General features: G+C 43.4%; 1 protein-coding gene across 5 annotated transcripts in view; it reads left to right on the top strand.

The window, feature by feature from the left end:
• Positions 1–20,409, top strand: part of LOC140191482 (phosphatidylinositol 5-phosphate 4-kinase type-2 beta-like) — a 238,037-nt gene that overhangs the window by 26,342 nt on the left and 191,286 nt on the right. Inside the window, exon 1 of one of the 5 annotated variants that reach the window (XM_072248933.1) lies at positions 8,397–8,479. The exons of the other annotated variants lie outside the window; for them this stretch is intronic. Within the exon in view, the coding sequence (XP_072105034.1) occupies positions 8,408–8,479 (72 nt within the window). The 5' untranslated portion in view covers positions 8,397–8,407. Of the gene's footprint in view, positions 1–8,396; positions 8,480–20,409 lie in introns of those variants that run through there. 5 annotated transcript variants of the gene reach the window in all.

Raw genomic sequence — 20,409 nt, 5'->3', positions numbered from 1 at the left:
TAAACAATGCTGCCTTGTAAGCTCACTCTATGCGAAGCTTTTATACTGACTTTCACATAGAAACATCGAAAACGTAGAAAACCTACAGCACAATACAGGCCCTTCGACCCACAATGCTGGGCCGAACATGTACTGACTTTAGAAATTACCTCAGGTTACCCATAGCCTTCTGTTTTTCTAAGCTCCATGTATCTATCCAGGAGACTCTTAAAAGACCCTATTGTATCTGCTTTCACTGTTGCTGGCAGCCCATTCCATGCACTCACCACTCTCTGCGTTTATTTTTATAAAACACACACACACACACACACACACACACACACACACACACACACACACACACACACCCACAACAACAACATACCCCTGACATCTCCTTTGTATCTACTTCCAAGTACCTTAAAACTGTGCCTTGTGTTAGCCATTTCAGCCCTGGGAAAAAGCCTCTGACTATCAATGTCCCGCTGTAACCTCTGACAGCCCTCCATACTATCCACAACACCCCCAACCTTTGTGTCATCAGCAAATTTACTAACCCATCCATCCCGCCACTTCCTCATCCAAGTCATTTTTAAAAATCATGAAGAGAAGGGGGTCCCAGAACAGATCCCTGAGGCACACCACTGGTCACCGACCTCCATGCAGAATATAACCCGTCTACAACCATTCTTTGCCTTCTGTGGGCAAGCCAATTTTAGATTCACAAAGCAATGTCCCCTTGGATCCCATTACTCCTTACTTGCTCAATAAGCCTTGCATGGGGTACCTTATCAAATGCTTTGCTGAAATCCATATACACTACATCTACTGCTCTACCTTCATCAATGTGTTTAGTCACATCCTCAAAAAATTCAATCAGGCTTTTAAGTAGCCTGGAGTACATCTAGTCTGGTCCCAGAGACTTATCCAAATTGATGCTTAACCAAAAACTCCAGCACATCCTCTTTCTTAATGTCTATATACTCAAGCTTTTCAATCTGCTGTAAGTCATCCCTACAGTCGCTAAGATCTTTTTCCGTAGTGAATACTGAAGCAAAGTATTCATTAAGTATCTCTGCCATCTCCTCCAGTTCCATACACACTTTTCCACTGTCACACTTGATAGATCCTATTCTCTCTAAGTCTTATCCTTTTGCTCTTCACATACTTGTAGAATGCCTTGGGGTTTTCCTTAATCGTGCTCGCCAAGGCCGCCTTATGGCCCCTTCTAGCTCTCCTAATTTCATTCTTAAGCTCTTTCCTGCTAGCCTTATAATCTTCTAGATCTCTATCATTACCTAGTTGTTGTTTTTTTTTTGAACCTTTCGTGAGCTTTTCTTTTTTTCTTGACTAGATTTTCAATAGCCTTTGCACACCATGGTTCCTGTACCCTACCATCCTTTCCCTGTCTCATTGGAGCGTACCTATGCAGAAAGTCACGCGAATATCTCCTGAACATTTGCCACATTTCTGCCATACATTTCCCTGAGAACATCTGTTCCCAATTTATGCATCCCAAGTTCCTGCCTGATCACTTCATATTTTCCCTTACTCTAATTAAATGCTTTCCTAATTTGTCTGCTCCTATCCCTCTCCAACGCTGTGGTAAAGGAGATAGAATTGTGATCACTATCTCCAAAATGCTCTCCCACTGAGAGGCCTGACACCTGACCAGGTTCATTTCCCAATACCAGATCAAGTACAGCCTCTCCTCTTGTAAGCTTATCCACATATTGTGTCAGGAAACCTTCCTGAACACACTTAACAAATTCCACCCCATCTAAACCCCTTGCTCTAGGGAGGTGCCAATCAATATTTGGGAAATTAAAATCTCCCACCACAACAACCCTGTTATTATTACACCTTTCCAGAATCTGTCTCCCTATCTGCTCCTCAATGTCTCTGTTACTATTAGGTGGTCTATAAAAAACACCCAATAGAGTTATTGACCCCTTCCTGTTTCTAACTTCCACCCACAGAGACTCTGTAGACAATCCTTCCATAACTTCCTCCCTTTCTGCAGCCGTGACACTATCTCTGATCAACAGTGCCACACCCCCACCTCTTTCGCCTCCCTCCCTGTCCTTTCAGAAACATCTAAAGCCTGGCACTTGAAGTAACCATTCCTGCCCCTGAGCCATCCAAGTCTCTGTAACAGCCACAACATCATAGCTCCAAGTACTGATCCATGCTCTAAGCTCATCGGCTTTGTTCATGATACTTTTTAATTTTCCCTAAAATCGTGCTTGGAGGGAGATTGGCAGAAATGCAATATTTTCTGGTTGCCTCATTATAGGAAGGATGTGGAAGTTTTAGAGAGGGCGCTGAAGAGATTACCAGGATGCTGCCAGGATTAGAAAGCATGTCTTAGGATAGGTTGAGTGAGTTAGGGCTTTTTTTCTTTGGAGTGAAGGAGCATGAGAAGTGATTTGGTACAAGATGATAAGAGGCATAGATTGAGTGGAGAGCCAGAGACACTTTCCCAGGGCGGAAATGGCTAATATGAAGGGGCATAATTTTAAGGTGTGGAGGAAAGTGCTTGGGAGGGCGGATGTCAGAGGTAAGGTTTTTTTTACACGGAGTGGTTGGTGTGTGGAATGCCATTACAGGGGTGGTGATAGAGGCAGATTTGTTAGGGACCTCTTAGCTAGGCACATAGATGATAGAAAAATGGAAGCCTGTGTAGGAGGGAAGGGTTAGATTGATCATGGAATAGGTTAAAAGGTCAGTAGTGTTCTATGTTCAAAGAAGGAAAGTTGACTTCTTTTCACACAGAAGGCATTATTACATCACTCTGGATCACTTAAGTCTGACCCTGACTGCTATATCTATGTGTTTTTATACCGAGTGAAACTATTTCACAACATACCACTGTTATTTATGTCTAACCTAAGTGTGGCCTCAGACACTTAATAGATTCTGAGCTCCTCTTTGAAATCTGATGGGCATCTGCAAACTGAAATTCTCTTCACATTGAGGGGGCAGGTCAGTTTGGAACTCATAGAATCAAATAGCACGGGAAAAGACCTTTTGGTCTGCACTGATCTGCCCTGCCCTTTGTTATTTTTATTAATGGCTTAGATGACGCAAGAGGAAGTGTGGGTTAGTAAGTTGGCAGATGACACAAAAGCTGGTGGTGTTGTAGGTTACAAAGGGATATTTAAAGGATCTAGAGCTGGGCTGAGAAATGGCAGATGGAGTTCAATTTGGAGAAGTGTGAAGGTCGAACTTGAAGGCAGAGAACAATGGTAATGGCAGGATTCTTAGCAGTGTGGAGGAACAGGGGGATCTTGGGAGTCCACGGCAATAAGTGAATGTGCCTGCTGTTATGTATGCCCTCTTTTGGTCGGGGTCAACCATGGATGTTGCGTCCTAGCTGTTTAGCGAAGTCAATATGCAAGCCAGGGCAATACAAGATGGAGCTCATGCAACAGCTTTCCCTTCTCACATAGCTGATTAATACAAAGAAATGGCGGAGACCAATACAGTTTGGCACCAGTGCTGTTGCACGAGTTGCCAGTCATAGTTGAACTCCATGTAGGACTGGCTTGAGGACTCCAGCTCCAGATTTTTCCCTTGGAGTTTACTCCTGAAGCCTTTCCCTATGAGTGAGTATAGCCACAAGGCAACGGAGATTCTAGATCAGAATTTTCCTTCTCTTAGATGTGCCTCCAACCATAGCTGACGAGCTCTACTTGCCAGAATTGACAGGTTTTAAGGCACCAGTAAGCCGCCTTTGCCCCTTTTCCTGTCAGTAGAAACCGCTCTGCCAGGCTCAGTAGCTAAGCCACACGTGAAGGCCGGGAGCTGGACTTGGTTGTCAGCGGCTATTTGAGATGCACACTATTGGGATCATTTAATAGATTATTAGGTGGGGGAAGCTTATCCCCACACCCCTGGCTATGACAACCTTGAGGAACCTCTTGTTATTAGCACACTGTGAAAGGTGTATCCCTGCCATAAATGCACAGGTCTGGACAGATCTGTTTTGTCACTTAACCATCTAGTTAGTTGTATATGCATGGAGCTATCCTTTGCTGTAACAATAGGGGCTCTGCTAGTTGGGATGAGCTACCATCGTAAATGTATAATTCTGTAAATTTACCTGACCATATTCAAAATGTTAAAGATAATAGCTGATTATAGCAATTAAAACTGTTGTTAATTGTTTATTTAAAAACGCAAACACATGCCCTTACACTTTCTCCCTTACCACCATTCAGGGCCCCAAACAGTCCTTCCAGGTGAGGCAACACTTCACCTGTGAGTCGGCTGGGGTGATGTACTGCGTCCGGTGCTCCTGATGCAGCCTTCTATATATTGGCGAGATCCGACGCAGACTGGGAGACCGCTTTGCTGAACACCTACGCTCTGTCCGCCAGAGAAAGCAGGATCTCCCAGTGGCCACACATTTTAATTCCACATCCCATTCCCATTCTGATATGTCTATCCACTGCCTCCTCTACTGTAAAGATGAAGCCACACTCAGGTTGGAGGAACAACACCTTATATTCCGTCTGGGTAGCCTCCAACCTGATGGCATGAACATCGACTTCTCTAACTTCAGCTAATGCCCCACCTCCCCCTCGTACCCCATCTGTTACTTATTTTTATACACACATTCTTTCTCTCACTCTCCTTTTTCTCCCTCTGTCCCTCTGAATATACCCCTTGCCCATCCTCTGAGTCCCCCCCCCCCTTGTCTTTCTTCCCGGACCTCCTGTCCCATGATCCTCTCGTATCCCCTTTGCCTATCACCTGTCCAGCTCTTGGCTCCATCCCTCCCCCTCCTGTCTTCTCCTATCATTTCCGATCTCCCCCTCCCCCTCCCACTTTCAAATCTCTTACTAACTCTTCCTTCAGTTAGTCCTGACGAAGGGTCTCAGCCTGAAACGTTGACTGTACCTCTTCCTACAGATGCTGCCTGGCCTGCTGCGTTCACCAGCAACTTTGATGTGTGTTGCTTGAATTTCCAGCATCTGCAGAATTCCTGTTGTTTGCGTTTTTAAATTCACTACTACGAAGCCTCTTCCGGTGATGCTTACACCAAAGAAGTTTAGATCCTCTCTTCGATGGGAGTTCAGTGATACCATCTCTCACTGCTCCCCATCTGTAATTTCTTCAGCTCTTCAACTTTTCGACCACACTTTGACTCAGACTCGCTATCACAGCCATATATCCTTTCTTGGAACGTGCCTCCGTCGTCAACTTACTCCAGTTGGCTTCAGGATTCGTTTCCGAGCCTCTCAATTTGGACCTTCTGAGGATCCCGGGTACTCACATTTTATTGACTGTGCCTCTCGCCGCTTCTCCCGTCAAGCTCTAAAGGCGACTCTCTCCGCCATGAGGAGGTACTTGGTGTCCCTATCCCAGACCCTTCCACACCTTCGGGACACTTTCTTCGCCGTCTGTAATGGTCCTACCCGTTATTTCATCCTCCGTCGGATTCACGCCTGCAATCGCCGTTTTTTTGACTTTGTCATGTTAGGCAAAGATCGCAAGATCCTACATCTACGGACTCCAGAGCCTGCCGGCCCCAACGCTAGCAGGCATGAACTTCAGATTGCGGCTCCTGCCATTGATCTTGCCGGCTCCAACACCTCAGGGCATATTCAAAACCCAGACTCCAGCAACGACTATGGAGACATTCAAAATGATTGTGCAACCACCAACTGCGACTCCAGCCTTGAACTCCAGGCCGGGTCTTTATGTGCTGCTGTTGTGACTCCCGTCTCCCCTTCCCCCACCAATACTCTGCAATCCCGTCTCCTTCAGATCCCATCGTCAGCTCCTGGGCCCTCAGAGGCTCCATCTTCCTCTCACCCCAACCCTCCCCTCTCCATTGACACCCCCAGCCTCCTCCCTCCCCCCTCTGATCCCAGCTCTCATCCGTGCCGGGTCTTTACCATCCCATCCGACCTTCAACTGTCGGAGGCAGAGTGCTCTGTCCTCAGTAAGGGCCTCACCTTTGTCCCCCTTCGCCCACACCTCAGCGAGTTCCGCATTCGCCATGATGCGGAACTCTTCTTTCTCCATCTCCGAGCCTACTTCTTCGGCAAGGACTCTTCCACCCCCACCGATGACCCCTCCTCCCGTCTTCAACCCTCCTCTTCTTCATGGACACCCCGCTCTGGTCTTCTGCCTGCTCTGGATCTCTTTATCGCTAACTGCCGACGGGACATCAACCGTCTCGACTTCACCGCACCTTGTCCCCATTCCAACCTCACTCCTTCAGAACGCTCTGCTCTCTACTCCCTCCGCACTAATCCTAACCTTATTATTAAACCCGCCGATAAGGGGGGTGCTGTTGTAGTCTGGCGTACTGACCTCTACCTTGCCGAGGCACAGCGACAACTCGCGGATACCTCCTCTTATTTATCCCTCGATCGTGACCTCACTAAGGAGCACCAGGCCATTGTCTCCCATACCATCACCGACCTTATCCGCTCAGGGGACCTCCCAACAACTGCTACCAACCTTATAGTTCCCACACCTCGCACTTCCCGTTTCTACCTCCTACCCAAGATCCACAAACCTGCCTGTCCTGGCCAACCTATTGTCTCAGCTTGCTCCTGCCCCACCGAACTCGTTTCTGCATACCGCGACACGGTTTTATCCCCCCTTGTTCAATCCCTTCCTAACTATGTTCGTGACACTTCTCACGCTCTTAAACATTTCGATGATTTTAAGTTCCCTGGCCCCCTCCGCTTCATTTTCACCATGGATGTCCAGTCCTTATATACTTCCATCCCCCATCAGGAAGGTCTCAAAGCTCTACACTTCTTTTTGGATTCCAGACCTAATCAGTTCCCCTCTACCACCACTCTGTTCCGTCTAGCGGTGTTAGTCCTTACTCTTAGTAATTTCTCCTTTGGCTCCTTACACTTCCTCCAAACTAAAGGTGTAGCTATGGGCACCCGTATGGGTCCTAGCTATGCCTGCCTTTTTGTTGGCTTTGTGGAACAATCTATGTTCCGTGCCTATTCTGGTATCTGTCCCTCACTTTTCCTTTGCTACATCGACGACTGCATTGGCGCTGCTTCCTGCATGCATGCTGAGCTCGTTGACTTTATTAACTTTGCCTCCAACTTTCACCCCGCCCTCAAATTTACCTGGTCCATTTCCAACACCTCCCTCCCCTTTCTAGATCTTTCTGTCTCTGGAGACAGCTTATCCATTGATGTCTACTATAAGCCTACTGACTCTCACAGCTATCTGGACTATTCCTCTTCTCACCCTGTCTCTTGCAAAAACGCCATTCCCTTCTCGCAATTCCTCCGTCTCCGCCGCATCTGCTCTCAGGATGAGGCTTTTCATTCTAGGATGAGGGAGATGTCTTTTTTTAAAGAAAGGGGCTTCCCTTCCTCCACTATCAACTTTGCTCTTAAACGCATCTCCCCCATTTCACGTACATCTGCTCTCACTCCATCCTCCCGCCACCCCACTAGGAATAGGGTTCCCCTGGTCCTCACCTACCACCCCACCAGCCTCCGGGTCCAACATATTATTCTCCGTAACTTCCGCCACCTCCAACGGGATCCCACCACTAAGCACATCTTCCCCTCCCCCCCCCCCCCCCCCCGCATTCCGCAGGGATGGCTCCCTACGCGACGCCCTTGTCCATTCGTCCCCCCCATCCGTCCCCACTGATCTCCCTCCTGGCACTTATCCGTGTAAGCGGAAAAAGTGCTACACGTGCCCTTACACTTCCTCCCTTACCACCATTCAGGGCCCCAAACAGTCCTTCCAGGTGAGGCAACACTTCACCTGTGAGTCGGCTGGGGTGATACACTGCGTCCGGTGCTCCCGATGTGGCCTTTTATATATTGGCAAGACCCGACGCAGACTGGGAGACTGCTTTGCTGAACACCTACGCTCTGTCCGCCAGAGAAAGCAGGATCTCCCAGTGGCCACACATTTTAATTCCACATCCCATTCCCATTCTGACATGTCTATCCACGGCCTCCTCTACTGTAAAGATGAAGCCACACTCAGGTTGGAGGAACAACACCTTATATTCCGTCTGGGTAGCCTTCAACCTGATGGCATGAACATCAACTTCTCTAACTTCCGCTAATGCCCCACCTCCCCCTCATACCCCATCTGTTACTTATTTTTATACACACATTCTTTCTCTCACTCTCCTTTTTCTCCCTCTGTCCCTCTGAATATACCCCTTGCCCATCCTCTGGGTCCCCCCCCCCCCCCACCTGTCTTTCTTCCCGGACCTCCTGTCCCATGATCCTCTCATATCCCCTTTGCCAATCACCTGTCCAGCTCTTGGCTCCATCCCTCCCCCTCCTGTCTTCTCCTATCATTTTGGATCTCCCCCTCCCCCTCACACTTTCAAATCTCTTACTAATTCTTCCTTCAGTTAGTCCTGACGAAGGGTCTCGACCTGAAACGTCGACTGCACCTCTTCCTAGAGATGCTGCCTGGCCTGCTGCATTCACCAGCAACTTTGATGTGTGTTAATCGTTTATTGTTATGTGTTGAAGAGGTATGTCCTCTTGCCAGAGAGTGAGATTCTCTTGGATTGTCCCCCCTCTCCCCCCCCCCGCACCCCATGACTTGCTAGAGGTATTTAAGATGATAATAGACATTGATAGAATGACAATAGATAATATGAAAGGACGTAATTTTAAGGAGGATAGTATAGAGGGAATGTCCAAGGTAAGTTTTTTATGCAGAGTTGTGGGTGCGTGGAACACTCCACCAGTGGTAGTGGTAGAGTCAGATATATTAGGACATTTAAGAGACTGATGGGCATATGAATGAAAGAAAAAAATGGAGGATTATGAGGAAGGAAGGGTTAGTTCAGTCTTGGAGTAGATTAAAAGGTTGGCAAAACATCGAGGGCCAAGGAGCCTGTACTGTGCCTTTTATGTTCTATTTTTCCCCCAGCTGCAGGTGAGCAGGGAGCTGAGCATCTGCTAGTTGTGAATAGGCTGGATCGGGACCTCAGCTGTGAGGATCTGGGGAACCCCGTCAGTGAGTAGGCTGAGAGCCATGACCCCGGTAGTGAATACGCCAAGACCAAGGGCCCCCTCTCACAATGCACTGGGAATTGGAAATGCAACAGGACAGTTGGGGGAGAAAATGAAAACACTGCACAAAACAGCCATTTTGATTTTTGATTCCTGGTGTAAACATGGTTTTGCTGTGGATAAAGACAATGGAGTAGGTAAGCCTAAGTCCACTGTCTTCAGGATTAGATTCCTCCCCCAGCTGAGGTAAGTCCATCCGAGCAATTTGTAGAATACATTCAAACTGACCTCTGTTCCATGTTGGCTGTCAGTTACATAGTGTGATGCAGACCAACTAGACTAATTTCATTGCTTGCCTTTTGCTTTACAGCAATGCTAAGCAAAAGACCAAAGTCAGCTCTGCACCAAAAACCACTGGGATCCTGCTGTATTTTCAAGTTCAAGTTCAAGTTCAATTCTCATTCAACTATACAAATATATACAGCTAAGCGAAACATTGTTTCTCTGGGGCCAAGGTGCAAAATACAGTGTACATTTATACACAACATAACACGGTTATGATAGCACATACAGTCACAAAATAATATTAGCACAAGTCCCTGAGTCGCATGGCCTGAAGATTAATTGTGCATGGAATGTTGTCCTAGAGCCATGTTTCTGCAAGAACAAGCATGCAGCAGTTCATCATCTCACGCTGGGTCAGCCGCACATGAAGGCAATCCAGATCATGAACATTGGAGAGCAGCGCTGATAGGAGAGCTGGCCAGCCCACAATGCAGCACAGATTCTACTGCACCAGTCACTCCTCTGTTCTCTCCCACACCATCTCTGGTGTTTCCTTCCCTGGGTGACTGTAACAGAAGACGCCATGGCACGAGGGCCAGTTCCACACAATAAGCGCGGCCATGTAGCTCCCCCATCATCGGTCTCACTAATGAACCGGACTTGTAGTATTGTGTATTACCAATGTCTTCTGATCGCAAGAAAAATGTTGAAGACACACATTTACATGAGGCTCTGTGACCAAGCACGCCGCCATCAGTTTTCAAAGCACGAGAGGGAGAATTAATTCTTTGATTATGTTGCAAGGATTGGAAAGGGACCAAAAAGTGACTTTACTAAACCATGTGCAGGACTAAAATAGTGTAGCATCAGCACAAATGGTGCAAATGAATCATGCTTCTGAGCTAAATACTCAGCAGTTCACAGGACTCCTTTTCAAGTTTCCTATTTCACTTTCTTGTATGTCCAGCATTTCATGTAATTGATTCCTGTTTTCTCATACCCATTTCTCACTTCTAACCAATATGTATTTTTTCCACTTCCAGCCTAATTTCCTTTCCTTTAATACCCCCTCCAAAATATGCCCTTTTCATTAGAATCAGCGTAGGATGCTTCTTGGTTAAAAGTTCCCCTGCCTTTTTCTGTTGCTTCACCCTGGTTACTATTCTTGTTCATGTGTGATGTAACCAGCTATGACTGTAGTACCATCAAGGTAAAGACTTCAGCTGCATCCTCTCATTGTCCAGTAAACCTTAATGTAACTTATAACAATCAGTGTAGTATTTGAAAGTCTTTGACCATCACTGTATTCAGCTGCAGGTCAGCTGAAACTAGATAGATTAGTTTGGATTCACTTTTTAAAAAATGTGTCACATGTACATTGAAACAAACATTTGCATCAAATCAAATCAGCCAGAATTATATAGCGCAGCCTGCAAGTGTTATCATGCTTACGGTGCCAAAATATCATGCCCTCAACTGATAATCCAAACTGTACATCTTTGGAGTGTAGCAGGAACACCCAGAGGAAACCCGCGCATTCCTGGGGAGAATGTACAAACTCCTTACAGACAGCAGTGGGAATTGAACCTGATTCCTGGCTGATGCTGTAGAGCAATGTGCTAATGGCTATGCTATGGTGCTTCACTAACTTAGAAAACTCATAAAACTGCAGAACCAAGCTGTGTAAATTTTTGATTGTTGTGCTGTTCAGCTAATGCTAATCACCCTCCACTTTGTCACTCTATTCCTGAATTTCTGACTGTTCAAACAAACTTATCAGCTTTATTCTTAACTGTATGCTGTGACTAAGAATATAGATAGCTGTCTGTAGCAGAAAATTCTAAAGATTTACAAACTTGTGAATGAAGATTATTCCACATTTTAGTCCTGCTCTTGCTCACCCACTATCCCTTTTCTCCCTCTCGTCCTGATCTACCCAGTTTTGTTTGCTGCCATCTCCGGCTGTCCATTATCCACATACTCCTCCCACTGGGTCCCTTTCCTCTACTGTTACCATCTTTCTGCCCACTTCCTTCACTTAATTCCAAGCTTCACCTTCTTTCCATCATCTGCAACTTTTTATTGTCCCCACCTATCACCTTCCAGCATCTTTTGCTATTTCCACTCTTCCCTCCGACATCTTCCTATCAACTGTCTCGCCTGAACCCACTAATCGCCTGCCCCACCCCTTCCCCTCGCCTCTTTGTACTGGCTATCTCCCTCCTCCTAATCTTCCATTCCAGATAAAGGGTCTTGACCCAGAATGTTCACTGTTTATAGGTGCTTCCTGACCCACTGAATTCTTCTGGCAGTTTCTTGGCCCAAAACGTCGACTGTACCTCTTCCTATAAAGGCTGCCTGGCCTGCTGCGTTCACCAGCATTTTGTGTGTGTTGCTTGAATTTCCAGCATCTGCAGATTTCCTCGTGTTTGTGTTTTCTGGCAGTTTGTTCTTTTGTTTGAGAAAATTAAACCTCATGGTGTTTTTTTTCAATCCTTGTCTAACAACCCTATCGTGAAGAAAGTTGGCCTACAGAACCGTTAACCTGACCTGTGCAGATTTTGTATCTTTACTCTCTGGATCATTTGGATAAGATTTGAAACTGAGATATCAGGAATGTTGAAGTGGATGTCACAAATCTCTTGAAGGTTTGTCAACTATCCTAAACAGATTATCATCTCAGTTGAGATGATGCAGGTCCTGATGAAGGGTCTCAGCTGAAATGTGGACTGTTCACTAACCTCCATAGATGCCACCTGGCCTGCCAAGTTCCTCCAGTATTTTGTTTCTCCAGATATCCAGCATCTGCAGAATCTCTGTGTTTTTCATCTGAGTTACCCTTGTTTCCAATTATTGGTTTGTATTGCTATTAAAGTAATTGCTGTAACACTGCAAAATTATTTGGGTCTGAAGGCCTTGAGATGTTTTAACTTGAAGCAGTGGAATGGAATACAAATTCAAGTTTTGTCTTGCCTTCTGTTCTGTGACATGCAGCACATCCTGATGCTTGTGGCAGCATGGTAGTGTAACAGTTAGCGCAATGCTTTACAGTGCTAGTGATTAAGAGTTCAGTTCCCTTCGCTGTCTGTAAGGAGTTTGCATTCTCCTTGTGACCACATGGGTTTCCTCCAGGTGCTCAGTTTTCCTCCCACATTACTGTTCTGTGGATGGGAATGAGATTTCTGGAAGGTATGTTGCCTCACTGGTGCCAGGGTCCAGGACATCTTGGATTGAGTTCTCAGCATCCTTAAGTGGGAGGGTGAGCAGCCGGAGCTGTGGTCCATATAGATACGAAGTACATATAGTTGCAAGAAAAAGTTTGTGAACCCTTTGCAGTTACCTAGTTTTCTACATTAATTACTCATAAAATGTGGTCTGATCTTCATTCAAATCACAACAATAGACAAACACAATCTGCCTAAACTAATAAGACACAAACAATTGTACTTTTCAAGTCTTCATTGAACACATTGTTTAATCGTTCACAGTCCAGGCTGGAAAAAGTCTGTGAACCCTTGTACTTAATAACTCTTTTAGCAGTAATAACCTCCACCAAACTACTCCTTTACCTGCTGATCAGACTTGCACAACAGCAAGGAGGAATTTTAGACCATTCCTCCATATAAAGCTGTTTCAGTTCATCAATATTTCTGGGATGCCTTGCATGAATAGCCCTCTTCAGGTTACGCCGCAGTGTCTCTATTGGGTTAAAGTCAGGACTTTGACTTGACTATTTCAAAACACGAATTTTCTTCTCTTTAAACCATTCTGTTGTTGGTTTACTCTTGTGTTTCGGATCATTGTCTTGTTGCATCATTTTGAAGAGCAGTGGTTTCCTCCGAGGTGTCCTTCCATGAGCACCATTCTTGTTCTTATTCTTAGTGGGGAATAACAGAGGGAAAAAAAATATATATATGACACATTTCTTTAATATTTTAAGCAAGAAAACTTTTTTATTTCCATCTTTAACAGTTTCAAAATAACAAAAATGGAAAAGGGCCCGAAGCAAAAGTTTGGGCACCCTGCATGGCAGTACTTAGTAACACCTCCTTTGGCAAGTATCACAGCATTTAAGTGCTTTTTGTAGCCAGCTAAGAGTCTTTCAATTCTTGAGGGATTTTTGCCCATTCTTCCTTGCAAAAGGCTTCTAGTTCTGTGAGATTCTTGAGCCGTCTTGCATGCACTGCTCTTTGGAGGTCTATCCACAGATGTTCGATGATGTTTCAGTCAGTGGACTGTGAGGGCCATGGCAAAACCTTCAGCTTGCGCCTCTTGAGGTAGTCCATTGTGGATTCTCTGGTGTGTTTAGGTTCATTATCCTGTTGTAGAAGCCATCCTCTTTTCATCTTTGGCTTTTTTACAGACGGTGTGATGTTTGCTTCCAGAATTTGCTGGTATTTAATTGAATTCATTCTTCCATCCACCAGTGAAATGTTCCCTGTGCCACCGGCTGCAACACAAGCCCAAAGCATGATTGATCCACCCCGGTGCTTAACAGTTGGAGAGGTGTTCTTTTCATGAAATTCTGCACCCTTTTTTCTCCAAACATACCTTTGCTCATTGCAGCCAAAAAGTTCTATTCAAAAGGTTCAAAGGAACACCTACATAAGCCTGGTGCATTTTGGAAACAAGTCCTGTGGACTGATGAAGTTAAAATAGAACTTTTTGGCCGCAATAAGCAAAGGTATGTTTGGAGGAAAAAAAAGTTCAGAATTTCATGAAAAGAACCCCTCTCCAACTGTTAAGCATGGGGGTGGATCGATCATGCTTTGGGCTTGTGTTGCAGCCAATGGCACAGGGAACATTTCACTGGTAGAGGGAAGGATGAATTCGATTAAATACCAGCAAATTCTGGAAGCAAACATCACAGCATCTATTTTTTTTTTTAAAAAAAAGCAGGCTGAAGATGAAAAGAGGATGGCTTCTACAACAGTATAATGAACCTAAACACCTCAAAATCCACAATGGATTACCTCAAGAGGTGCAAGCTGAAGGTTTTGCCATGGTCCTCAGTCCCCTGACCTAAACATCATCGAGAATCTGTGGATAGACCTCAGAAGAGCAGTGCATGCAAGACAGCCCAAGAAACTCACAGAACTAGAAGCCTTTTGCAAGGAAGAATGGGCAGAACAAGAATTGAAAGACTCTTAGCTGGCTACAAAAAGCGTTTACAAGCTGTGATACTTGCCAAAGGGGGTGTTACTAAGTACTGACCATGCAGGGTGCCCAAACTTTTGCTTCGGGCCCTTTTCCTTTTTTGTTATTTTGAAAGTGTAAAAGATGGAAATGAAAAAGTTTTCTTGCTTAAAATATTAAAGAAATGTGTCATCTTTAATTTTATGCCTTTTGGAAATCAGTTTATCTTTTACTTAGCTATTCACAGTAACAGAAATTTTGACCAAGAGTGCCCAAACTTTTGCATGCCACTGTATATATAAATAATTTTTTTTTTTTTTTTTTTTGAAGCTTAAAAGTCGGTCAGAATAGGATTTAAAAAAAAACATCAGTAATAGACTAAGGATGGTCTGTATAAATGCAAGAAATATTGAGAATAAAATAAATGAGCTGGAATTTTATGCAAGTGTGTATAAGTATGATATAATAGCAATAACCGAAACCTGACTGACCTCAAAGGATGATGATGAATATCGTATTAAAGGATATACTTAGGAAAGATAGGCAAGATTGTAAAGGTGGAGGAGTAGCCATATACATAAGAGAGAACTTTAAACATGAGGTTGCTGATGATAGGAGATGAATTGAGACTTAGTGAAGATATCTGGGTGAGAATAGAAAACTATAAGGATAAAGGAATAACTGGGCGAATGTAATAGACCCCCTAAAGCTGATATTGATTTTAACAAACAACTTTATCAGAACATTAAAAAGCAAGTTCTAAGGGTGATGTTATGGTTATGGGTGACTTTGATTTCCTAAATATTGAGTGGGAGAACCCAGTGACTAATGGATTACAGGAAAGTGAATTCATTGAGTTATTGAAAGATTGTTTTCTGATCCAGTATGTTAATACACCAACAAGAGGGGAGGCTTGTCTAGATTTGATATTCTGATAGAATTTTGAGTTTGGGAGCTGTTGAGTCTTCAGGATCATATATTGTTAGTCTCAAAGATTTTTTGAGAGAGTATATCAGTAAAAACCAAAGCCATTAAATTGAATTTGAGAAAGGCAAAACTTGTGCAGATGTGGCAAACACTTCAGAAGGTAAACTGGAAGGAACTGCTTGACATCATGTCAGTTGAGGAACAATGAGGTCAATTTAAAGGGGTAATACACACAGTGCAGGATATGCTCATATCAGGAGAAGCAATAAAAATGATAAATCAACTACATGAATAAAGGTATACATTAAACATTATTGAAGAAAAGAATATAAAGAATACAGAAAAAATTGTCATGATGTTAACTGTAGGACATTTGAAAATATGAGAGCTATAGTCAAGAGGGCAATTAGAATTGCCAAAAAGCAAGTTGAGAAGGATATTGCTGATATTGCTAAGATTGACCCTAAGAGATTTTTTCAATACTTCAGTAAAATAAAAGTCCAGGGGGAAGTTAAGTGTTTTAGGAATAATAGTGGGGAGTTAAATTATGCAGAGGACATTGCAGATACTCTGAACTCATATTTTCCTAAAGTATTCACCTGCGAAAATGTTGGCAACACACTAATAAGTGTAGAGATAAATAAGGTTTTAAGTGACTTAGAGGTCTTGGAAAGTGAGGTCCTGCTTCAGCTGAAAGGTTATAAATCTCCAAGGCCAGACAACATATATCAAGGGTACATTAAGCGATCTGTGATTATATATACAAACCCCTAACATGTATTATTTTTTTTTAAAGTCATTGAAGACTGGGGAAATCCTTAAAGACTGGAAATGGGCTAACATTGTCCCAGTATATAAGAAGGGTGACCACAATGACCCTGGTAACTATAGACCAGTGAGCTTAACATGTATCACAGGCAAGGTAATGGAAATAAAGAATGAGATGGAAAAACAGCTGATGAGAACAGGCATGTTAGCAGAAAGCCAGCATAGATTCAGAAAGAGGGAATCATATTTTACTAATATTCTGGAGTTCTATGAAGAGGCAACTAAAATTTATCATAACAATAGAGTGGTTGATATCATTTATTGGACTTTTAGAAGGCTTTTGATGAAGTAACCAACTAGAGGTTAATAATCAAATTATAGAAGGTAGGGATTCAGGCTAAAGAGTGTGAATGGGTGTAGAATTGGCTTAAGAACGGAAAACAACGAGTTATGGTGAGAAGATATTAAAAGTGGGGTTCTGTAGGGATCAGTTTCGGGGCTGCTGCTGTTTTTAATTAACATTAATGATTTAGATAAGCATATAACTATTAAAGTATGCTAATGACACAAAATTAGGGGGACAGGCAGTAAAATCAATATGGTTAGATTGAAACAAAATCCAGATGTGGGTAGGTAAATGGCAGATGAAATTTAATGTAAGCAAATGTAAAATATTACATATAGGAAGTAGAAATTTTAGATATAAATATACATTGGGTGGCGGGTTCTTGAGTTAGAAAGTGCACTGTATGAGGGGGATTTGGGTGTCCTGGTAGACTTGTCACTGTCAACATCTAGACAATGCTCAGAAGCTAGACAATGCTAGGAAGACTAATAGAATGTTGGGCTATATAATGCGCTCAGTGGAGTTCAAGTCTAGAGAAGTTCTCCTTAAACTGTATAAATGCGCATGTGAGGCCACATCTTGAATATTGTGTTCAGTTTTAGTCTCCATGTTTTGTGAGGGATGTGAAGGCTCTGGAGAGAGTCCAGAGAAGGTTGACTAGACTCATTCCAGGTCAGCAGGTTATGAGCTATGAAGAAAGATTGAAAGAATTAAATCTTTTTAGCCTAAGTAGATGTAGAATGAGAGGAGACATGATAGAAGTGTTCAAAATCATTAAAGGTATAACTAAAGTGGATGCCAGCTGCTACTTCAAAATTAATCCATCAACGAGGACACAGAGCCATAGATGGAAACTGGTTAAAGGGGGATTTCAGACTAACATTACAAAGCATTTCTTTACATAGTGAGTTGTGGACACATGGAACAAACTACCTAGTGTAGTTGAGAGTAGTACCTTAGAGACTTTCAAATTTAAACTTGATAGTTATTTCAACACATATCCAGACAACATGTATCAAGGGTACTTAAAGAGGTCTGTGATTATATATACAAACCCCTAACATGTATTTTTCAAAAGTCATTGAAGACTGGGGAAATCCCGAAGGACTGGAAATGGGCTAATGTTGTCCCAGTGCATAAGAAGGGTGACCACATGTGAATATGTGAATAGGAATTTGGCAAGCTTTGTTGGGCTGAATGGCCTGTTCTTGTCAAAATCTTTCTAATGTTCTAAAATACTGAATTGCCTCCATTTGTAGTCAAATTCTTTATTGTGGACTGATAAATACTCAGGTCTTTAGAAATGCTTTAGTAGCCTTTTATAGCTTCATGCATCTCGATAATTCTTCTAAGTTCCTCTGAAAGCTGTTTTGATTGAGGCATGATGCACATATACAGATCTTTCTTGAGAAGAGCAGTGTCTGTCAGTAACTTGACTTTTGTGTGTCCTCTACAACCCACACATCCAATCTTATTTCATTAATTGGAACACCTGACTCCAAATGGCTTTTGTAGAAGGCATTACCCCAGAGGTTCACAGACTACTTTGCAGCTTGGACTGTGGTTGTTTAAATGGTGTACTCAGTATTGACTTAACTCAAAAATGTGTTCTGATTAATTATTAATGCAGAAAACTAGATCATTGCAAAAGGTTCACAAAATTTTTTTCTTGCAACTACTGGTAAGAAGAGGGATGAGGTGTTTGATGCAAAGTTAAAGGACAGGTCCTCCAGGATTTCTGACTGTGCCATGTACGTGAAGCCAGAAATAGGAAGCTGTGCAGTTTAATATGTGGCTGAGGAATTGGTGTAGGAGGAAAGGCAGAAGACTTTTGGATCATTGGGCTCACCACCAGGGAAGGTGGGACCTATATGGAAGAGACAGTTTGCACCCAAACTGAAAGGGGAATAGGGAAAATATCTTAGCAGGAAGGTTTGCTGATACTGCTTGGGGGAGTTGCAGGGGGCTGAGAACAGAACAGATAGTAGAGTGGTTGTGGAGACAGACATTGTTAAGAACTCTGACAAAATCAGGAATCAAAAGGTTGAACATGGTGGAATTAATGTTCTGAGTTTCATGTATTCCAATGGGAAGAAGTGTTGTAGAAAGGCAGGTAAGCTCAGGGCATGGATTCGCGCATGGAATTATGATATTGTAGCCATTAGTGAGACTTGGTTGTGGGAGGGCTAGGACTGGCCACTCAGTATTCCAAAGTTCTGCTGTTTTAGATGTGACATAGTAGGAGGGATTAAAGGGGAAGGTGTGGCAGTACTAGTCAGGGAAAATGTCACGGCGGTGCTCAGTCAAGACAGACTGGAAAACTTATCTAGTGAGGTTTTATGGGTGGAACTGAGGAATAAGAAAGGTTTGACTACATTAATGGGATTATATTATTGACCATCAACAGTTTGTGGGATTCAGAGGAATACATTTGTAAGAGCCATAAGGTTGTGACAGTAGGTAATTTTAACTTTCCACATATTGATTGGGACTCCCATACTGTAAAAGGATGAGATGGAATAAAGTTTGTCAAATATGTTCAGGAAAGTTTCCTTAATCAGTGCATAGATGTCCCAATTAGACAGTGAGTGATACTTGATCTGCTATTAGGGAATGAGACAGGGTCGGTGACAGAAGTTTGTGTAGGGAAACACTTTGCATTTAGTCATCATAGTGCCATTAGTTTTACAATAAATATGGAGAAGGATAGGTCTGGTCCTCGGGTTGAGATTCTAAATTGAAGAAACACCAATTTTGATAGTATCACAAAGGACCTGGCAAATGTGGATTGAGACAGGCTATTTTCTGGCAAAGGTGTACTTGGTAAGTGGGAGTCCTTCAAAAGAGAAAATTTCAGAGTACAAAGATTGTATGTGCTTGTCAGAATAAAAGGCAAGGATAACAGGTTTAGGACACATTCGTTTTTGAGACATATTGAGGCTCTGGTTAAGAGAAAAAGGAGATGTATAGTAGGTAGGAACAATTGAGGTACTTGAGTGTAAGAAATGCACGGGAGCACTTTAAGAAATCAGGAGGGCTAAAAGAAGGTTTGAGGTTGCTCAAGCAGACAAGGTGAAGGAGAAACCTGAGGGCTTCTAGAGATGTGTTGAGAAGCAGAAGGATTGGAAGGGACAAAATTGGGCCTGTAGAATATCAGAATAGGAATCCATGTGTGGAGCCAAAAGAGAAGGGATGATGTTTTTTGCATCTATATTTACTCAGGAGATGAACATAGAGTCTATAGAAGTGAGACAAAACAACAGTGAAGTCAGGGACTCTATACAGATTACAGAGGAGAAGGTATTTGTTATCTTCAGGCAAATCGGGGTGGACAAATCCCCAGGGCCTGACAAGGTGTTCCCTTGAACCTTGTGGGAGGCAAGTGTAGAAAATGCAGGGGCCCTAGCAAAGATATTTAAATCATCCGTAGTGATGATGAGGTCTCGGAGGATTATAGGATAGCTAATGTTGTTCCGCAGTTTTAGAAAGGCTTTAAGAATAAACCAGGAAATTATAGGTCGATGAGCCTGACATCAGGGACTGGATATCTGAGTATTTGGATGGACACGGACTCATTAGGGATAGTCAGCATGGCTTTATGCACAGTAGGTCGTGTCCAACCAATCTTATTGAGTTTTTCAAGGAAATTACCAGGAAAGGTGATGAAGGCAAGGCAGTAAATGTTGCCTACATGGACTTCAACAAGGCATTTGAAAAGGTCCAGCATGGGAGGTTGATGAAGAAGGTTCAGTCACTTGGCATTCAGGATGAGGTAGTAAACTGGATTAGATGTTGGCTTTGTAGGAGAAGCCAGAGAATGGTAGTAGATGGTTGCCTGTCCGACTGGAGGCCAGTGACTAGTGTAGTACTGCAGGGATCAGTGCTGGGTCCATTGTTGTTTATCACCCAGATCGTTGATATAGATGACAATGTGGTCGACTGCATCAGCAAATTTGCGGATGACACCTAGATTGGGGGTGT

Source organism: Mobula birostris, chromosome X (genome assembly GCF_030028105.1).
Source record: "Mobula birostris isolate sMobBir1 chromosome X, sMobBir1.hap1, whole genome shotgun sequence".
Taxonomy (NCBI): domain Eukaryota; kingdom Metazoa; phylum Chordata; class Chondrichthyes; order Myliobatiformes; family Myliobatidae; genus Mobula; species Mobula birostris.
The sequence above is the reverse complement of the archived record's forward strand: the minus strand, read 5'-3'. Positions and strand labels throughout refer to the sequence as shown.